The sequence below is a fragment of the Juglans microcarpa x Juglans regia genome, chromosome 4S (assembly GCF_004785595.1).
Source record: "Juglans microcarpa x Juglans regia isolate MS1-56 chromosome 4S, Jm3101_v1.0, whole genome shotgun sequence".
NCBI classification, from domain to species: domain Eukaryota; kingdom Viridiplantae; phylum Streptophyta; class Magnoliopsida; order Fagales; family Juglandaceae; genus Juglans; species Juglans microcarpa x Juglans regia.
The window spans coordinates 12551845-12572871 of NC_054601.1; the positions used below are offsets into that span (position 1 = coordinate 12551845).

A 21027-nucleotide genomic window follows, 5' to 3' on the forward strand; every position below is an offset into this window, starting at 1 on the left:
ATATATTTTGCCGACACAAGGTGTCTACATGCAAAACAGTGATTCTCGATTTTCAGATGGACCCTCTTCTTGCATTTGGATGCGTGGAGAACGAGCATATGTGACAAAGTCTAAGATGTTGTTAGGCATGATGGCATATGCCATATGTTCTACGTTTTCCAGTCAAAGTTGAGGACTCGGGAGTTCAGACTCTCTGGAAAAGTCCAAGCAGAGAGGCACATAACTTTATGCATCAAATTTTGGAATGATTTCAAATTTCCATTGGGTAAGGTCGATAGGTCGCATGTACTTTGCACTTGGCTTTTGGACTTAGGGATATAAGCAGTAGATTCTTCCAAATACACTCGGCCAAAAAAAATCCTTATATATTTTCGAAAAAATAATGTTATTTATTATTTTAATTCTCATCATCTTATGATGTGACTATCCTATGATGTGATATTAAATAATTAGAAATTATTTATTATATTTCATTTGTGAACTTATTATCTAATGTCACATCATGAGATGATGAATAATGAATAGATTTTTCATTTTCGAATGTTTGGTACGAGAATTTATGAAAATATTTGAGATTTTTTTAGAATGATTTTTTTTTTTTTTGTGTGAATGGGTTTTGAAAAAGGCCAGAAAAAAATTGAATAATTTTAGAATTGTATTGAAATTTTTCAAAATGGATAAGTAAATGAAAAGTTGTTTAAATATAATTTTTTCAAAATATTTTTGTTTTTTAGTTTTTAAATTTGTATTATTTTTGTATTTAAATAATAGTTAGATAATAACCATTGGATGAAAAGTTGAAATGTCCTTTTTAAAAAAAAAAATTAAAATATGTTTAGTTTTATTATAAAAAGTTTTTGAAATTTTTTTTATCAAGTTTTGTTAAACCGAACATATTCCCTAAAATTGACTTGATTGTCACACTATGATTGAGGGCACGAGATATGTTGCCTCACACCATTAGTTCTATCCACGTGAATTTTTATTATTAAAAAATATAATTCATCATATTTATGAGATTTAGCATTATTATAATTTATACTGTGATAGTAAATGATTGAAAATAATATATTATCTGAGAAGAGAAATGTTTTAGCCACAATTTTTTTTTTAAAAAAAATGTAAATTTGCAAATCGGCATAATTTAATGTGATACCCCATATAGTAATAGTAATGATAGATAGTATATAAGATCTCACATTACTTGAGAAGAAGAAATTCTTGTTCTTTATTAGGTTCTAATGTGACTCCAATTGTATCATTGACTATTCCTTTTAGAATATAGATAATGTGATTTGGGCCTTTCAATAGGGCGTTACAAATGGTATCAGAGACAGTTCTAACAAAAAATATTAGATTTGAGTCGTGTCACCTACAACGAATTGACCCGATGAAGACGTCGAGAATTAAATAGGGTAGATTGTGATATTTTATATGATAAAGAATATGGTAGGTTGTTTATGAGATCTCACATTATTTAGAAAGAAGAAATTCTTGCTCTTTATAAGGTTCCAATAGAACTTCAATTGTATCATTAACTAATCATTTTAGAATATAGACAATATGGTTTAGACCTTCTATTGTGACGTTACATAACATATTATATAAAGTCATATCAACTTATAAATTTACTTTTATGAGATTATTTTATAATTGAAACACTTCTCATATTATGTCGATATAAAAGACACCCTTCACAATGTCGATATAATAAAGTTTTAATTTCTAAAAAAATCGGAAATTAAACTATCTCGTAAAGAAAATTTTTTAATGGTATGTCAAAGGCTTGTCCGTATATATCAACATAAAAATGAAAATATTTTTACTTTTTATTTATTTATTAATCATTTATAATAATTTTTATTTTACTTTTTATGTATTTATTTATTTATTAATCATTTATAATAATTTTTATTTAATAAATAAAATAAAAATATGTAGTACGTTCTAAAATTATATCCAACCTTACTTATTAAAATAAGAGAAATTTTATTTACAGTATTTAGTAGGAAACTACGTGTGTAGTTCTATTGATAAATATAGATAAAAAAAAAATTATTATCTTAAAATTTGTAATTTTAAATTTTTTTTTAGATATAATTATATGGACTTGTATGAACAGTATTATTTAAAAATTATATATAAACTAACTCTTAAAATAATATAACAATTTAATTGACAGAGTTAATAAATTATATCCAACACTAAAAAAAAATTATTCTTTATAAAATTTTAAAGGCAATAGAACTTTTGAGAGGCGCGTTCAAAATTTAATAAAAATAAAAGTGAAAATGAGAATACAAAATATACACCCCGGCGTATCTTAAGTCCGCCCACCACCCAACCAAATCATATCTCTCTCTGTGAATCCCTTCTTCCACCACCACATCACATCACATTACTCCACTCTTTCTCCCCGCGCCCCCCTCTCTCTTTCCGTGTGCTCTAAATTAGGGTTTCCTACGGATTCAACTGTTTCCTCTCTCTCTCTCTCTCTCTCTGAAACCCTCTGTGATTCAATGCCTGCAAATCTCTTAGTGGGATTCCGTACCCGGTGCCGAACTGCTCTATTTCGAGGGCTGTTTTGGCGTGCCTCTGGAGTTTTCTTCTCTGTCGCGTTCGACTGAATCGACTCGGTTATCCTGATTTGATTGTTCAGAGCTCGAGTCTCTGATGGCGCCCAGCCGAAGGAAGGGGGTTAGCAAAGCAGCCGCGGCAGCTGCGGCGCGCCGGCAATGGAAGGTCGGTGATCTTGTACTCGCCAAAGTTAAAGGCTTTCCTGCGTGGCCTGCCAAGGTACGCCCTACTTTTTATTTCGCTGAAAAGTTTTTTTTTTCTGTGTAATTTCGCTGTTGAAGTACATGCCTTACTTAGGGTTTTGGATAGCATGTGATATATTATTATCTATTATAAGCTTATTTGTGTGGTGCAGTTTTGGGATATTTTTGGGTGGTGGTGTGGATTTGAAGAGAAAGACATTAGAATTTTGATGTTTATGAGGTTTTAATTACTTTGTTATGGGTTTGATTAGTTTTAAACAATTGGATTGGGTGTGATTTGCAGGATAAGTTAGTATATGCCTCAGATTTTGGTTTTACCCGTATACAAATGATCAAATCACTTAGATTCGTTAAAAAAAGTTGGGTTGAATTGTTTACCCATAAAAAAAAGTTTGTTTGAATTGTTTGATTCGGCTGTGAAGTTTGCTTGAAACAATTTCGGAAAGCCTTAAGCTTAGGGGGAATGGCTATTTTATTTGGAATATTACGTTGACTTCTGATGGCAGGTAGGGGAGCCAAAGAGTTTGGGTTTTGCAGCTGATTGGAAAAAAGTAGTCGTCCACTTCTTTGGCACCAAGCCGGAACAGATGTAAGTACTCTGAGCAATACAGTATACCACTTGATAAGATTTGATACCGTCATGAAGGGATTCTGGTATGATATGTTGTTGAATGTTTATGTGATGTTAAATGCTATTTCCCACCCCCTTCTTGCCTTTTCAATTCCTGCTCTTTTCAGTTATGTGTAGCAGGGTGGAAAATTTCTTGGTCAGGATTCTAGACTTTACTTTTTTATCACTGTTAAATGAGAAGTAGAAGAGGTTTCAAAGCGAGGTGTAGTATTTTCATAGTGTTGCAATATAATTTGCGTATCTATACATATTGACAGCTTTAATCAAGCCTACGACACTCATTTCCACCTTAACTGAAATGAATGGGTTCGTCACATCTTGAAGGTACCAATGAACTATAAAGGCGTACGATACTCATTTTCACCTTAACTGAAATGAATGGGTTCATCATATCCTGAAGGTACCATTGAACTATATATATATTAAATGTAGTTTACCAATTTTGAATGGGCTATTTGTTTTTTGCTGGATTGTCAAAAGCTGTTCTAGGCCATTTAACTTCTAGTGGGAAAATAAATGGAGACTAGAAAAAAAAGATGGGTGCATCCCAAGCACATTGGGGGTTTACAATGGGGATGCCTATTTTAAGGATGGGTAACATAGTAAGTACAGGAAAATCTATAAAAGATGCAAAGCAAGGATTGTTATGGACCGGTCCCAATTCGCAACAAAGAACAAGACAACATGCTTGCTTTACGTTTTATTATATAAAAAGCATTCCCCGGACTTGTCTGGAATCAATTAGTAGTATGTCCTGCGCTTGATTGGCGAAGGAAAATCTGGAATTTTGAATCTGGATTGGTCTTTCGTTGTTTGCTTTGTGGTAGTCTGCTTATACAGCAAAATAGTTATTCTCATGCCAAATACTTCGAAGTTTCAGTTGCTATCCTCCCACCAAATACTTCGCATTATGCACATACAAGACATCCTCGGTTCTCTTGACATCTATGTCCATGTTTCCGCTCGGTGTACCTCCCCAAGCTGCCATTAGATCCACCACTTGAATTGAAATTACCTATCTTGTCCCAAGAAGTTGGAAGATCACTGCTTGCAAGGCCCTAGCAACTTTATAGTGAAGCAATAATTTTTCCGCACTTCTCACTCATGCAACACCAATCTATCACCATCATGTGCCCCTTCCCCAGGTTCTCCACCATTAGGATCTTCCCTATTTCTGTTGTCCATACAAAGAATGCTACTCTTGAGGGTTCCTTGTTCTGCCCATAGTTTTCAATTCCGTTCCATGGCTGGAATTTTCCATTTTGTTGTAGTACCTGGTACACTATACCTCCTCGTTTTGTTTCATTACAAATTCCGGTCTGTTCCGGTCAAATTCCGGCCGTAATTAGCATTTCAGGCCCTATCCCGTTTTGGATTGCTTTAGTGGCCGTTTTGTGATTTTCTTTAGTATGGATGGAATTTTTGTAAATTTTAAATCTAGATGGTATTTAATTAATTCTAAAATCCAAAAGGTATTTATATAATTTTAATGTCTTTGTAACTTTAAATATGTCTCCTCATTCTCTCTTTTTTTAAATATCATTATTTTTAATTAAATTCAGTCACTGAAGTGTGGACAAATTCAGTCACTGAAGTCTCTTGCAAGAAGAGTATTATGTAGTTCTGGGTAGATTTCTTTTAGGGCCTAACCTCCACACCGCACATTATCACATAACTTGATTCTAGACTTGTCTCTCACTTATCTCATAGATCCAGATTAATATCTCCATCCTCCATGAATGTTTTTCCACACACTACTTTGAAAATGCCCATTGAACGAGTTCGAACACTGTTTCGTGGACAACATTGCTATACATAGGATGCTATCTTTTATGGATGCTTTCTCTTGAAATAGGTAGGCCAAGATGGCCGAGGAAGACAAAGCGAAAATGACCATCTCCAATCCGCTTCACAAACTCCCATACTTTGCTTCCACCACCAATTTTTGTAAAGACCCTCTTTTTGTTGCATTATGCCACGCGAATTATACACAAGCACGTTTTTGATTTCCAAACCTCTAGAGGAATCAGAGCACATATAATGGACCAATTGACCATGAAATTATTATTTTGCTTATCTAATGTCACATGCGTGTTAATAGAGAAGCCAATATGACAAAAGAATGACCAAAGCTAGAGCCAACATTGTTTTTCTACAAAAGTGATTGGTGAAGCAAATAACATAAGGTACTAAGGAAGTAGCAGTCTTTCACATCGATATAAAGCCATGCTTTAAAATTAGCAATCAAGGACTCTTAAGGTTAAGGGAGTTTGGATGGCTGAGAAAAATAGTGTTTTGTATGTGGGAATGCATCTTTAGTCAATGATGAGCTTTTGCCAAAGCTGCTGTTTCTTTCTTACCTGCTTGCCCTTTCAAAGTTATTTTTAGCATAATAGCTATGAAGGCTCACCCTCCATTCCACCCCATAGAAGTCTCTTTGAAGCCTCTCAATACACTTTGCCACACCTACTAGGATAGGAAAGAGGTACAAAAGTATGTACGCTAGATAGAGTACTCATTTTTATTTAATTAAAAAAACAGACAGTACTCTTGAGCAAGCCTCTTTTGAAAAATATAGACACTTCCAATATGCTACACTTTTTCTATTTTCTCCATAATGCCATCCCATTTGAAGATACTAGCTAATGATCCAATGTCTATTGTGCCAGAACCACCTAGAAACACACCCAAACACAAGATAGAGACAATATGTAAGTAGTTCGGCAATTTGCCTACATCCATTGGAGCGAAAATAATAGATTTCAATGTGTTTGTACAAAATTACAAGCACTTCACTAATACAATCTCTCTATCTCACAAATTACAACCATATAGCCCGTTCCAACATGCAAGAAGATCAACCACTCTCAAAGACATCACCCAAGCCAACCTAGTTCTACTAAAAACTCCATCCCACAAAGCCCTTGCCACCTCACAATGCAAAAGTAATTGATCCACAAATTCCCCATGCTTGTTAGACATGAACGCCAATCCATAACAATGAGACCGCGCTTCCTCAAATTATCTTTCGTCAGAATCTTCCTAAGAGAGGCAGTTCTAAAAAAAAAAAGCGACTTTGGAAGGCATGTGAAACCTCCAAATACGCTTCCAAGGAAAAGGACTATGCTGAACAATCAACAGCTTATAATGCGAACGAACCTTACACTTTTTACTCCCCTTGGACTTCCACAACATCCTACCCCCATCATTACCACCAAGTCTCAAAGAGTATAAAAACTTGAAAAAAGCTGAAACTTCATCAATTTTCCAATCCTGTACAGCTCTAGTAAAATAAACATCCCACTGAAAGGATTCGTTATAATGCACTAGCAAATCAGAAACATATGCATGCTGATTAGAAACCAATGAAAAATAGTGGGAACACCCTATTAAGGGCTCGATCACCACACCAAATATCATATGACTTGAAAAATCATTTGAGAAAAGCTTAATATTTTATCTTCAAAATCAAGGGCATGATCCTATTACTTACTTGAGTAGCATTTTTCAAATAAGTTTGAAGTCTTGGGGCTCGTTTGGACACTTGGAGTATCTTAGAATTCTGTGAATAGCAGTGAACTGGTTTGAGTTAAGATGTTTTATTGGGTTTTGAGAAAGGGGAGAGAAAAAATTGAATAAAAATATTATAAAGTTAAAAAGTTGTTTGAGTATAATTTTTTAATATAATTTGTGTTTTGAAGTTTGAATAAGTTGTATTGATTTTTGTGTTTTGTTATGAAGTTTGTAAAAGTTGTAATGATTAGATGAAGAAGTTGAAGATTTGAAATTGAAAAGTGTTTGTGTTTGAGTGATGTTTGAGAAGGAAATTGTGAGAAGCTTTGAGAATTTCTCATCTCATCTCATTTTTTTTTTATTACGGGGGAACCACCGCATGACAGAGCCCTTAGGTAGGATGGGCAATCCAACTCCACTGAATTTCTTCTTTCTAGTTCAAGCCTCAGAGTGGGTTTTCCATAAGGTGGAAGAGATCCAAAAAGTGGTGGGGATTGAGTGTGAAGGGTACGAAGAGCAGTTCGTGGCTCTACTTACAGCTATCGAAGTGGGGCACCAACAAAAAAGGAAAGGGGAATCAAAGAAACTGCCGGAGCTTAAAAGATTGATATGGTCGATGAACTCGGAGGGTAGTTCCAGCAGGGTAAGGCTGAAAGGGAAGGGGTTGGCTTTTCCCCAATGAAACCCAAAATTGTGTCATGGAATGTTCATTTTCCCCAATGAAACCCAAAATTGTGTCATGGAATGTTCGTTTTCCCCGATGAAGACGATTAATAGGAAAATAATACGCAGTTTGTGGAGTGGTTCTCACGTGGATTGGGTGTATATGGCCTCTAATGGGGTGTCAAGAGGGGTTGTGGTGATGTTGGATAGGAGGGTGGTGGAGAAAATGGAGGATTTTATTGGGCAGCATACGGTAGCATGCTTGTTCAAAAGTGTGTCGAACAACTTTTTGTGGGCTTTTGTAGGTGTTTATGGGCCTAATCTAGACTCTGACAGAAGATTATTGTGGGAAGAATTAGCAGGGGTGCACATTCTAATTTGTTATTTTTATAATATCTGTGTTATTTGGCCTGACATATTGAATATTTATTTTGTGTTGGGAATGTTAAGATATATATGTATATCTAATTTGCTGAAATGTATTTAACAAAGTAAAATTATATATTTGCTGAAATGCATCTTCTTGTATTTATAGGTCATCCTATTGGACTTTCATCTATGAGCTTTTCATCGTACTGGTCCCTCCCACCGTTTATCTTTCTTGTACTTTTATCAACATTTTCACTTGGTGGCTAGTTTGGTTTTCACCTTGTACGTTCATTTTGTTTGGTTGATTATATGTGACGATTTTGGGAAAGCGCTAGCCACATCTACGTTATAACCTCATAAGACTATTAAAGTTTTAGCTTTCTTAGAATTACATTTTAAGCCCAATTTCACCTAGTAAGTAGCCATTACACCCATGACTACCTTTATAATCTATCCACTCTATGTGGGTTATTCATATTCCCAGTGTGTGATTGGTTTTTACAAACTCTCTCCTCTTGAGTTCTTGACGTTCTCATCAGGTCCATCTCATGCAATTCTCCAGTTTGCATGACTAACCTTCGTAGGTGACTTTGATACCATATGTAATGACCTTGTGAAAGCACTAGCCACATATATGCTATAATCCCAAAAGATTAGTCAATTTGAAACTTTCTTAAAATCACTTGTGATGCTCGGTTTCACTTAGTGGCCAATTTGGAACTTAGCACTATGACTACCTTTATAACCTACCAATTGATTTCTGCTGTCTATAGCAGCCATATCTTGGGCTGGAACAAACATACTCCTCTGTTGAGATCATGCACATCGACGACAAATGGGAACTCTTCTTCCAGGGCATCCCGGGTGTTATTGAAGAAGTCAATTAGTTTCCTCAAAAGAGAGTCCATTGGGTTCCTCAGGGAGGATTTGGAGGTCGCTCTCTGAAATGAAATCTTGCATTAGATGTGCACAGCTGTAGTGCAGTTCACCGATCCCAAATCCCTTGACTCAAACTCCAGTCGATCATCGTGGGATCGGGGATTTACATTTTATGTATTTTTAATCTGTGTCAACATTTTCTCTTGGTTGGATCCATTGTGATGGTGAATTTGCATGTTTGCCTTGGACATCCATTGTTTGTTTATTTTAATAACCACTGTGCTTCTTATTAGTGTTCTTTATGTAAGTCTAATTTGAATTTAGATTTTGACTTTTACTCATTCTGATGAATATCTTTTAATTCAGAGGCTTTTGCAATCCTGCTGATGTTGAAGAATTTACTGAAGAGAAGAAGCACTCTCTTCTGGTCAAACGTCATGGCAGGAGTTCTGATTTTCTACGGGCAGTACAAGAGATTATTGATAGTTATGAGAATATAAAGAAGCAGGTCCAAGTCAACACTTTGAACTCTGGTGATCAAGTGACACCAGTAAATGGCGGGGATTCAGTTGATTTATCGGTCAATATTAGAGCAAATGATCAGACAGAAGCTCCTGAAGTGACTCTTAATTCTGAGTTAAAAACTTCATATTCTACTAAATCTGAAAATGAGCCATGTCTTCCAATTGAGGATACCTTGGATCAAACACCTACCCTTGTTGTACTTAATAAAGCAGCCTTAGAGGACGAATCTACCGATACCGTGGTGGGTACAGAAACACCTTTGTTGAGTACTTACTCTTCAAAGAAAAGATCTAGTCTCTCACAAGCACAGAGCTGTGTTACACAAATAAAGGCTCAAAGGTCTAGAAGCTCATCAAGGCTGGAATCCCGTCGATCACGTAGCTTCATGATGCCATGTAAGGATGATGGAAAGACTGCTGGAGAAATATTAGCTAATGTAGTTCGAGATGGTTCTTTAAGAAGTAATAAGAGAATCAGAAAATCACCAAATGTGTGTGAGTCTGATGCTGTTGATTCTGCTGCACATGTTTCATATGGTAGCATTGAAGAAAATGGCTCTGAAGTTGAAGTTGTCACAGTTGACTCCGACACCTTTAGTCTAAATGAAGGCAGTACTATAGAGTCTGGTTGTAAACTTGAGCACTCTGACACGGTTGTTGAATGTTTGGATGGAGATGTTGAGTTGAGCAAGGGGCTTGATCTCCAAATAAAGTCAGTTTTCATTAAGAAGAAAAGGAAACCAAACAGAAAGCGAGTAACCAATGGTACAGCTGGGCCTCCGGTTACATTGGACAAGGAGATAGGTTTGGAGGTTGAGCTGCAGAATGCTAGTCTAAATTCGCAAGGAGGTGGACAGGTGAAGGAAGGTTGCTCAAAGGATGATGGAGATGAGCACCTGCCTCTGGTGAAACGAGCAAGGGTCCGGATGGGAAAATCATCTTCTGTGGAGGAGCTCAGTAGCTGTTCACACACAGAAGAGAAGACTATGAAGGAAGCTAAAGTTAGTCTATCAAGGCAGATTAGCATGGATATAAAAGTTGAAAACAATAGTTTTGCTGGTAGAGAATCACTTGTGGCCAATGAACCTCTGGATAATATGTTGTCAACTTCAAAACGTTGCACCCAAGATTCGACAAATAGAACTGAGTCTTGGAGAGGCAGGAACGAACAATCATTTGGCTGCTCAGTAGATGGTGAAGCTGCTTTACCTCCATCTAAACGCCTTCATCGTGCTCTGGAAGCCATGTCAGCTAATGCTGCTGAAGACGGTCAAGCATGTGATGAAGCATCACCAACCTTGAAGACTCTAGTTGGTGGGTCTTGTAGTTCCTCTATGAAGAGAAGCCCTCATATGGCCGTGGAAAGCAAAGTAGGGAATGGTCTGGGTTTGTCGAGTATGGAATCTCTCGACGTTGTTTCTACTCAGGTCGGTGATTCTGGATTCTCTACAAGCCTAAATCCAATTATCTCAGAGGAAAGTGTTAAATCATCAATGAAGGTGGACTTTTGCAATCAAGCTGTGGATATTTTTAAGACCAAAAAGTATGAGGTTTCCAAGGATGTCTTCCCTGATGCCAGAGATCACCATATTGATGCTATAAATATTTCTAATTCTTTTGGTGGTCACGCTGTTAGAACTGCAGATCCAACTCAAATCCCAGGATATTTGTCTGATAACCTTGATGAAAGACAGGTTAATCCTTTATCCCATGAAGCCTCATCGGATACTTTGTCACCTCCAAAGGATGGAGATACGAAAAATATTGAGTCGAGCAATTGTGAACCCAGAATTTCTGATAAAGAGGTTAATGCTTCAGAAAACAATGGGATTAGTTTGAGTCTTGTCTCCTGCTCCAATGAGATTGTTAAAACTTCACCTAGAAACAGTACCATTGGGCTTCAGTGCAGTGCAGAGGGTGTTGGTTGTGAGGATAACAAGTGTTTGGAGCCTACACTGGATGACAAAAGTGAAGTAAAGGGCATGTAAGCATATGTTTTATACTTACAAGTGTAGCTTTACAACAATTTTCTTTTTCTATCTGCACTTTGACCCTTGCCCTGATCATAAATTAGGCTTTCGTCCACTGTTGGGGGGGGGGGGGGGGGGGAGGGGGGGTGCGATAGGGGATAACAAATAGTTGATTGTTAGGTGAAGTCTTCAAAGAATATGAGAACTTAGGGGAGGTTTGGATGGTGAGATGAGATGAAAGTTGAATAAAATATTTTTAGAATATAATTTTTTAATATAATTTTTGTTTTGGGATTTGAAAATTGAAAGTTTGGAAAAGTTGTAATGATTAGATGAGATGGGATGAGTTGAGATGGTTTTTGAATTTAAACAAGGCCTTAGAAGAGGACTGTTGACCCAAGTATTAAATGTCATCTAAACTCTATTTTTTCTTCTTACAACTAGATCTAACCTTTTTAGTATTTCCTGCTCTTATTTACTCACGAAAAAAGTATTTCCTGCTCTTATTGTTTATCACTTTTGTACTTATTTGTTTTAGGTGTGATGATGTGAAAGCAGTAAAAAATTATACACAGGAGGGTCCAAGTTCTAATTGTTTTTCAGATGATCGCTTTGGTGAAAAGGATGTCTCTGGTGTTAGGTCAAGTCCATCTACAGATGCGGGAGATTCTCTTGCTCAAGCTTCTCCTCCCCATACCTCAAACTACCAGATTTCTACTTCAGATAGTAGTAATTTTGTTCGCAATAATGGCAGTTGTAGTCCTGATGTGAATTTGCACTACAAGAAAATTTTTTCTGCTTCACTTGGTGATGAAGAAGAGAAAATAGAATTGACAACTCGACCAAAATCTGTAGGCAAGCATGGAGAAGCACATATTGCACTTTCATCATTTGAGGCAATGCTTGGAACATTGACAAGGACGAAGGAGAGCATTGGTCGAGCAACCCGCATAGCTATTGACTGTGCAAAGTTTGGTGTGGCTGCTAAGGTAGGATGATGACATTCTAAATCTCCTATATAATTTTTCATTTCAGTACTTGGTTAAATTGTTCATATTTCAAACTTTTTTTGACGAGTGATATTTCAATTGAATTTGAAAGGATATTATTTAAAAAGTGTATCCTTTGTTTTTTTTTTGGCCTGCCAACTTATGTCAGGCAATTGACTGTGTAAGGTGACAATTCTGTCTGGGATGGGGTAAACAAATTAGTTTTTACATTATACTTTGAATAATTCAGCATTGGAATGTAGTTGCTAGAAGTAGATAATTGGATGCTATGCTTTTGATGAACTACAATTATCTTCTTTGTGTCTATGATATCATGTCTATGCAAAAATTAGCTTGGAGATTTGATCAGCCCTGGTTTTTTTTAATTGATTTGAAAAATTATTAGATGGGATGATCCAAAATGTAACAAAAAGGGAAGGGGGGATGCAAAAATATTCCACAAGGGGAGTATAGTTTTAGCATGTTGTGGAAGTAAAATGTGATATGTATTATTGCATGACATCAATCCAGGGTTCTTGCATGTAACTTGAGAATAATAGGGACAAAAAACCTATTTGGTTTACTGCCATATGGGCCCTCTTCTGCTTCACTCTTCATTACTGGGGAGTTTTAGTCCATGTGTATTTCTTTGTTAAGTGTGAGTTGAGTGATGCATAGGGAAAGTTCTAGTTTGTCAAAGGGGCCATTTCACTTGGGAGATTATACTGTTTCCTGGACAGTATTTCATTGGAAGAGTTATCTTGGAGGTCAGAGTTGGTTTCAGAATTAGATGGAGATCTCTTGGAGCCAAAAATCTAGAGCATTGTGGTTGACAGAAGGGGATCGAAGCACGAAAGTTCTTTTATAGAGTGGCCATTTCTCATTGGAGAACCAATATTGTTGAGATGTTGAACATATATGGTGTGGCTTGTACGGAGGCCCCTGTGATCCAAGAACATGTTGCTGATTTTTTTGAACACTTGCTTACCGAGCAAGTGGGGTGGTGGCCAAAGCTTGATGGACTAGTTTTTGAGTCTATTGAGCTGCAAAATGCCTCTTAGTTGGAGAGGCCCTTTGAGGAGACGAAGGTTCATGGTGTGGTGAGGAGAATGTTCAAAGACAAAACACCTGGTCCAGATGGATTTTCTATGGGATTCTCCAATCATGTTGGGATGTGGTGAAGGAGGATCTAATGAAGGTGTTCTAGGAATTGTTCTCGGTTGGAAAATTTGAGAAAAGCCTGAATGCCACTTTTATTGCACTGATTCCTAATAAGATTGGGGTATCGGAGGTAAAGGATTATCGGCCCATTAGTCTTGTGAATGTATAAGTTTATCTCTGAGGTGCTTGCAAACTGCCTAGGGGAGGGAGGTATTGGGGAAGATTATTACAAAGCCCCAAAATGTAAGTTGGATATGGAGAAGGGATCATGTTAATTGGGAGTTCCTAGTTTACTTGCTGGAGAGGTGTGGATTTGTGGATCAAATGGTGCATATCAACGGTGAAGTTTTCAGTTTGGGTGAATGACAATCTAGTTGGCTTCTTTAATAGCTCCCGAGGCTTAAGACAAAGGGATCCTTTGTCCCCACTCGTCTTTGTCATTGTTATGGAGGTGCTTAGCAGAATGATCTCATCTTTGGTTAGCAGTGGCTTTGTGGCTAGATTCTCGGTTGGTGACCCCAATAGGGGTACTCTTTAACATTTCTCACTTGTTGTTTGCAGGGGATACATTGATATTTTGTGAGGCAGAACAAAATAAAATTTGGCCATTGAGGGCACTTCTACTCTATTTTGAAGCGGCATCAGGTTTGTAAGTGAATTTTGACAAATCAGAGTTGGTGCCAGTTGGTAATGTTCGCAACATTCGGCAGTTGGCTAACACTCTTGAATGTAAGGTTCCTCTCTTCCCATGAATTACCTTGGTCTTCCGTTGGGGGCTGCCTCAACGGCTAAATCAATCTTGGATACAGTGATTGAGAAGATTGAACGTAGATTGGCAAGTTGGAAGAGACTGTACTTGTCCAAAGGTGCTAGGATCACCTTAATCAAAAGTACTGTCTAATTTACCGACGTATTTTTTATCTTTATTCCCAATTCCAGCAAGTGTGACGACTTAGATTGAGAAACTTCATCGTGATTTCCTTTGGAGTGACATGGGGGATGATTTCAAATTCCATCTGTTCAAGTGGGATAAGGTATGCTCCCCAATCTCTTCTGGTGGGTGGGGAATTAGAATCTGATGATTTTCAATTGTGCCTTACTCAGGAAATGGTTGTGGCGATATAATTTTTTTTTATAAGTAATGGTGATATAATATAGAACCGGAAGCCTTATGGAAGTCAGGGATTGACTGCAAATATGGAGGTTTGTTGTTGTTTTTTTTTTGGGGGGGGGGGGGGGGGTTGGGTGCACTAGAGGTAAGTGGATCTTATGGAGTGGGATTTTGGAAGCACATTAGACGTGGCTAGGGGGTTTTTACTTGTCATACTAAATTCGTGTTGGGAGATGGCTCTAGAATAAAATTTTGGAGCGATCTATGGTATGGAAACAATGCCCTAAAAGACTCACTCCCTTCAGTTTTCCGGGTTGCATGCGAGAAAGAAGCTTTAGTGGCTGATTTTATGGTGATATCTGGTGATCAAGTCCAATGGAACACAACTTTAGTAGGGTGGCCCAAGATTGAGAAGTTGGCAGGTTTGAGGACTTTTTTAGTCTTATGTACTCCATGAGACCGAGCACTTAAGGACCTGACACGTTGTTGTGGGTACCCGTAGGTAAAGGTAAGTCTCACACGGTCATAGAACAATCAATTTCCATGGAGAAGGATTTGGCGAAATAAGGTGCCTCCCAAAGAGGCATTTTTTGCTTGGATAGCTTCTCTGGGTAAGATTTTGATGATGGATAACTTACGGAAACATAGGGTGATCATAGTAGATTGGTGGTGCATGTGCAAGAAAAGTGGTGAGATTGTGGATCTTCTTCTACTTCATTGTGAGATTGCTAGAGCATTAAGGGATGGTGTGTTCTGCAGATTAGAGATAGCTTGGGTTATGCCTGACATAGTGGTTGCACTTTTGGCCAGTTGGACAAATCTATGAGGTATTCCACGAATCACAACCGTGTGGAAGATGATTCTGATTTGTATTTTCTGGTGCTTATGGCAGGAGTGAAATGACCTGACGGTTGAAGACAAGGAGCGCTCATTAGAGGAACTTAGATCTCCTTTTGTTAGAACTTTATTTCTATGGGGCCATAGCTGTAGATTTTAATGGCCCTGTTTTTCATGAGTTTCTTGTTTCCATTTCTTCTTCCTAGATACGTGTTACCTCTTGTATACCATCTTGTGTATTTGGGCTATGCCTATTCTTATTAATACAATCGTTTACTTATAAAAAAAAAAAAAAAAAAGAAAAAAAAGAAAGAAAGATTGCTTCCAGGAAAGGGAAATTCTTTGTTTTCTCATTCTGTGAGGTCTCACTAGTCAGCACTACAGTTCTTTTCCTTGGAGGAGTATTTAAGGAGTAAGGCGCCTTTTAAGGCTGCTTTCTTCATTTGGACTGCTTTTTTAGGGAAAATTCTGACCATGGATAACTTAAGAAAAGACAGATCATAGTAACTGACTGGTGTTGGAGGTTTAGGAGAAGTGGAGAGATAGTGGATCATTTGCTTCTTCACTATGAGGTGGCTAGGGCCCTATGGGATGACATATTCAGTAGAGTGGGGCTAGCATGGGTTATGCCTGGGATAGTGGTTGATCTCCTTGCCAGCTGGAAAGGTCTACATGACATCCCTCAAATTGTTGCAATATGGAAGATAGTTCCCATATGTCCTCTGCAGTGCATTTGGAGGGAAAGGAACGATCGGAACTCTGAATACAAGGAATGCTCATTGGATGAACTTAGAGATATAAAGCTAACTGCTCTGCCATCTATGTTGAAAACCAGATTATGAACCAATAAGCTCTCTGAAAACATTTCTTACAGGTGTTCTATACCAAATGCTTTAGTTCTGTGTGAGTAGTCAATTGGTATGTCAGGTTTGAGTTTAAGTTATGAGGTTTAAGTGGAGTTTTGGTTTACATGTCAGCTCTCTAGTTTTATGGGTGCATGTGTATGTGTATGGACATACACTGCATATGCCCAGGTTCACGTGAACTGCCTTGAATAGATAGGCTTTAAATCTACTTAGTTCTGTCTTTAGTAAGGAGGCAAGTGCATTGGAATCTTAAATGGAGACAAGGTTAGGTGGTTGAGATATATTGCATAAGCTTTCGCTTTCTTGGAGTAATTTAATACACTTGTTGGGCATCTGGTATATGAGATATATTTACGTATTGAAACCGTTGCTCTTTTCATGTTTTGGTTATTCTCTTTCCTCCAGCAGAGGATGCTAGGATTATCAATGAAGAGGGGTTTATGTGGGAAGAGATATTGTAGGTGATCACTTGTAGCTTTCCAAAGCTTTTAATTATTAATTTATTATCCTATATCCCTGTAAATTGGGATAACACTTTTTTCTATTCAATAAAACTTATGTTACTTGTCAAAATGGCTGATAAGGTCTCTGAGATTGAGCAGCTTGCTGGGCTGTTTTGGCTATTTCTTTCTATAGAATAATTTACCGTCACTATCAAATGTATTGCCCCCTGATTTTGTTTACTGATTTTTCTCTTTACAGCTTGTTGCTTGAGCATATTCTTGTTGAATGCTTTTTCAGCCTTACTTTTATGTGGACTAAGAATTTTTATGTGAATTTTATTAAGTGCACCTAGATTGTTAAATACATTGAACCCTTTCTAGAGGACAGAAACGAAGATGACATTTCATGTTTACACCATTGATCAAGTTTGTCTGCTTTCACAACTGTGCTTCTTTAAAATTCATCATGTGGTATCTGAAGGGTTCTCTTGGCCTTGGCTAACCACTGCATGGTCTTTCTTTGCATTCAATTTTAGGTTGCATTTGAGGTTTAAGCATGTACTGTGTGCTTTTTTTTTTTAATACATTTCTTATATATGTGTATATATATATATTTTTTATTTATTAGGTGGTGGAAATTCTTGTCCTTAATTTGGAGACAGAGTCAAGCTTACATCGAAGAGTGGACTTATTCTTCCTTGTAGATTCTATTACACAATGCTCTCGAGGCTTGAAAGGTAATTATCAATCTATTGTTATCTTACACTATCCTTAAGAAAACTGATTAACAAGATGCAATTATCTGTGTGGGATTCATTGGTGTTAAAACTCACTTCGAATTTTCAGGTGATGTTGGTGGTATTTACCCTTCTGCTTTCCAAGCAGTGCTGCAACGCTTATTGTCAGCTGCTGCTCCTCCTGGAAATACGGCTCATGAAAATCGCAAGCAGTGTCTCAGGGCAAGTGAAATTCTTTTGAAATAAGAAGAAAGGAGTTGTGTTAAATGGCATCCTTATCTTTTTTTCTTGGCGGTGCATTTTTGGCTTACTGCTTTAGCCCTTCCTCTTTTGGTTTAGGTTTTGAGACTTTGGTTGGAAAGGAAGATTCTTCCAGAATCCATTGTACGTTACCATTTGCGAGAATTGGAATCTCTTAGCAGTTCATCATCTGCTGGTCCCTACTCTCGGCGCTCTTCAAGGACAGAAAGGGCTTTAGATGATCCTGTTAGAGAAATGGAGGGTATGCTTGTCGACGAATATGGAAGGTTTGAATTTGCTCTATCTGTTTTATTTCCATCTTAATCTCATAAATACTCTATTTTGAGATTTTTCATGATGTGCAGCAATTCAAGCTTTCAGCTTCCCGGGTTCTGTATGCCCCGTATGCTTAAGGATGACAATGAAGGAAGTGATTCTGACGGAGAACGTTTTGAGGCGGTCACTCCCGAGCATAATTTTGAATCCCATGAAGAACGTGAATCAATCCCTGCAATTGAAAAACATAGACATATCTTGGAAGAAGTTGATGGTGAGCTTGAAATGGAAGATGTGGCTCCTGCTTGTGAAGTCGAAACAAGTTCATCTTTCCATGTTGCTGAAGTCATTGCTGTACAGACTTTGCATGATCAGTGTGACCGGCATGTTCCACTGCCCTTTGCTCCCCCACTACCTCAGGATGTGCCTCCTTCATCGCCACCACTACCGTCGTCCCCTCCACCTCCACCTCCACCTCCACCGCCTCCTCCGCCCCCTATCCCCCCTCTGTCTGTTATGACTGATCCCTATACCAGTGGTGCTGATTCACAGCTTTACATGGAGACACATGTGCATCCCTGTTCTTGGTTGTCTTTTCTTTTGTTTGGATTTTAATATAGAAGAAGTTAACTCACTATGTGCTCTTTTGTTTTTTGGTTTTTTTAATTTGTGTATGAGCAAGCAGAATATGCGAGACAACTTAGTCCAATCTGGGTCTCTGCAACCTGTTCCACCAAGAGTTGATCAAACAATACGTTATTGTTCTCCTGATTTTAGAGATCCTCAAATGCTGATGCCTGAGTCCACCTCTTGCTCTTTCAGCAATTTTTCTATACAACCAGTGAATAATGGACGACAAACTAATGGTGATTCCTTGTGTGATAAGGGCTACACTGTACATCCACCTCATCCTGCACCATCAAATCAGTTTTCTTATTTTCAAGGAGACCAGCGTGTAAGGCCTCGGAGGGATGCCCTGCCACCTTCCTACTCCAACAGATTCCATGTGCAGAATTTTGATAGAGAGAATTCATATAATAACCACGAGAGAACGAAACCGCCCCCCTATGAGCTTCATGAGCGCTGGAGGTTTGCTGCACCTCCTTTTTCTGGTAAGGTTCTAAAGTGCAGATGCTGGAAGCTGGGTTCTGTGGGCAATGCTATTTTCTGCTTTGACATTTTCTTGAAATCTTTTGATTAACATTTCATGCTCTTCCCTCCACCTAGGTCCAAGATATCCTGACAAAGGCAAAATGTCTTATGCACCTGCTCCATTTGATGGTCCTCTATGTGAGCCCACAGGACTGCCAGGCCAAGGATGGAGATTTCCCCCTCGGACAATGAACCACAGAAATGCCATACCTTTTAGACCTCCATTTGATGGTCCAATTCCAGTGGCAGGTAGAGGTGTGTTATTATTTCTTTGAAACATATTTAATTAGAGTAAGCAAAAGGTAAACGGTTGTTGACGTAGGTGACAAAGGATTATGTTGAGATGGGGGAGCATGTTTGGTTAAAATCTTGCCAGATATAAGCATTGCTAGTGGGCTTGGTTGAACTTGTGATAAAGTAATGTTATGGTATGGGCGTGGCTGTATTGTTTTAGGGCAACGATTAGACGTTAACAGTTATATTGGTGTTGCCAATGGGGTTTGGTATGAGTGTCTGGGTGTGCTGGCTAGAGGCGATTTTTGCTGCAGTGAGGGGTGATGGCCAAGACAACTGGTCAAGGGTGGGGGTGGAGTATGCAGTGACTGGCTGAGAGGGAGAGAGTGAGATTGGCTTGTCAAGTGAGGAGATCCAGCCAGGAAAGGGCTGGGATGGGGACAGTAAGGGTCGCACTGGCATGGCAATGGCTGAATTGGGTGGCTGGGGACTGCTTGGGTGAGTGGGGTGTTACTGAAACGAAGAGAGCAAGGAGAAAAATAAAGAAGAAAAAGCTACTTTTTTAACAATATGTTGACAATTAATTCTTTTGCCCACTCAGAAAGCAGAGGATACTCAAAATGACTTTTACCTACATGCCTTGAATCTTAATTGTACAGACAAAAGGGAATACAAAAAATACCTTTTTGGAAGTGAAGAACCCTAAGTGGCTGATAGGTTGAGTTTAAATTGGGGCTCAGTTTTTTTATTTGGCATTTGCATCTCTTTGCCAGTGCTATCAGCTTTACCATAACTGGATTGCCAGTTACTGATACAGCATTGTATTGTATGTAGGTCGGTTGCTAATTTCTGTGGAATGGATATCCTCATTATGTTTTGTTTTTCAGGTCCAAGCTTTTGGCGGCCAAGATGAAATTTGATCTAGCTACTGAGACTGGTATGCCATTGTCATATCTCCATCTCTGTGACTAATATTACATAGGAGTGCTCACATTGCTGGTCATAGCTGTAAGGCATGACCCATTTTTTATCTGGGTTGTCGGATTGCCCGAAACATTTACTTTACTACAAGGCAGAGATCTTCAGAAGAGGGTTTAGTACAGAAGAATGGCATGTTGGCATGCTCAATATGTATATAATGTAAACTGTTCTCCCTTCTGCAAATGCAGAGCAGAAGACGGTCATTGTAGAGACTTTGGAGAGCTGTAACATACTATAGGCAGTCATTTTTCTTTTGTTTTTTGTTTTTTTCCCCATCCTATTCAAAATTTATAGCTATTTTTTTTTCTCTTGGAAGCCCGTCATAGGAATTTTATCAATATATAATTTTGGGCCAGTTGAAAATACCCAAAAAATTTTCATTTTTCTGCAAATAAGTACTAATTTCTTACACTGAGGTATTCCTTTGCTCATCCTATACTGTTTCATTGCCTTCGGTGGGCGCAGGCTGATGTCAAGAAAGCATTGTGAAATTGCCAGTAGACTTCTATTGTTAGTTCTGATGGAATGAATGTGCACAATCCTTTTTATATTCCTTTTACAGTTTTGTTTTAAATTAAGCATATTTTTACAAAATAATAATGTTCTTATAACTATTTTTTAACTTGTTTTATAAAAAATATCCTTAATTTAAAATAGAGCTGCAAAAGAGG

The 21027-nt window shown here is 37.9% G+C and overlaps 1 protein-coding gene across 2 annotated transcripts; it reads left to right on the forward strand.

Moving 5' to 3' along the window:
• The first annotated feature begins 2337 nt into the window (after positions 1-2337).
• LOC121263655 (protein HUA2-LIKE 3-like) lies at positions 2338-20705 on the forward strand. Of its 2 annotated transcripts, none has more exons than XM_041166680.1 (11): positions 2338-2796; positions 3287-3369; positions 9202-11343; positions 11868-12318; positions 17365-17473; positions 17583-17695; positions 17813-18000; positions 18079-18559; positions 18675-19101; positions 19217-19396; positions 20263-20705. In XM_041166680.1, the coding sequence occupies exons 1-11, from the start codon at positions 2674-2676 to the stop codon at positions 20286-20288; spliced, it is 4323 nt and encodes a 1440-aa protein (XP_041022614.1). In that variant the 5' UTR covers positions 2338-2673; the 3' UTR covers positions 20289-20705. The 2 variants fall into 2 exon arrangements, with proteins under 2 accessions (XP_041022614.1, XP_041022615.1); XM_041166681.1 differs by having other exon boundaries at positions 19217-19390.
• The last annotated feature ends 322 nt before the right edge of the window (positions 20706-21027 follow it).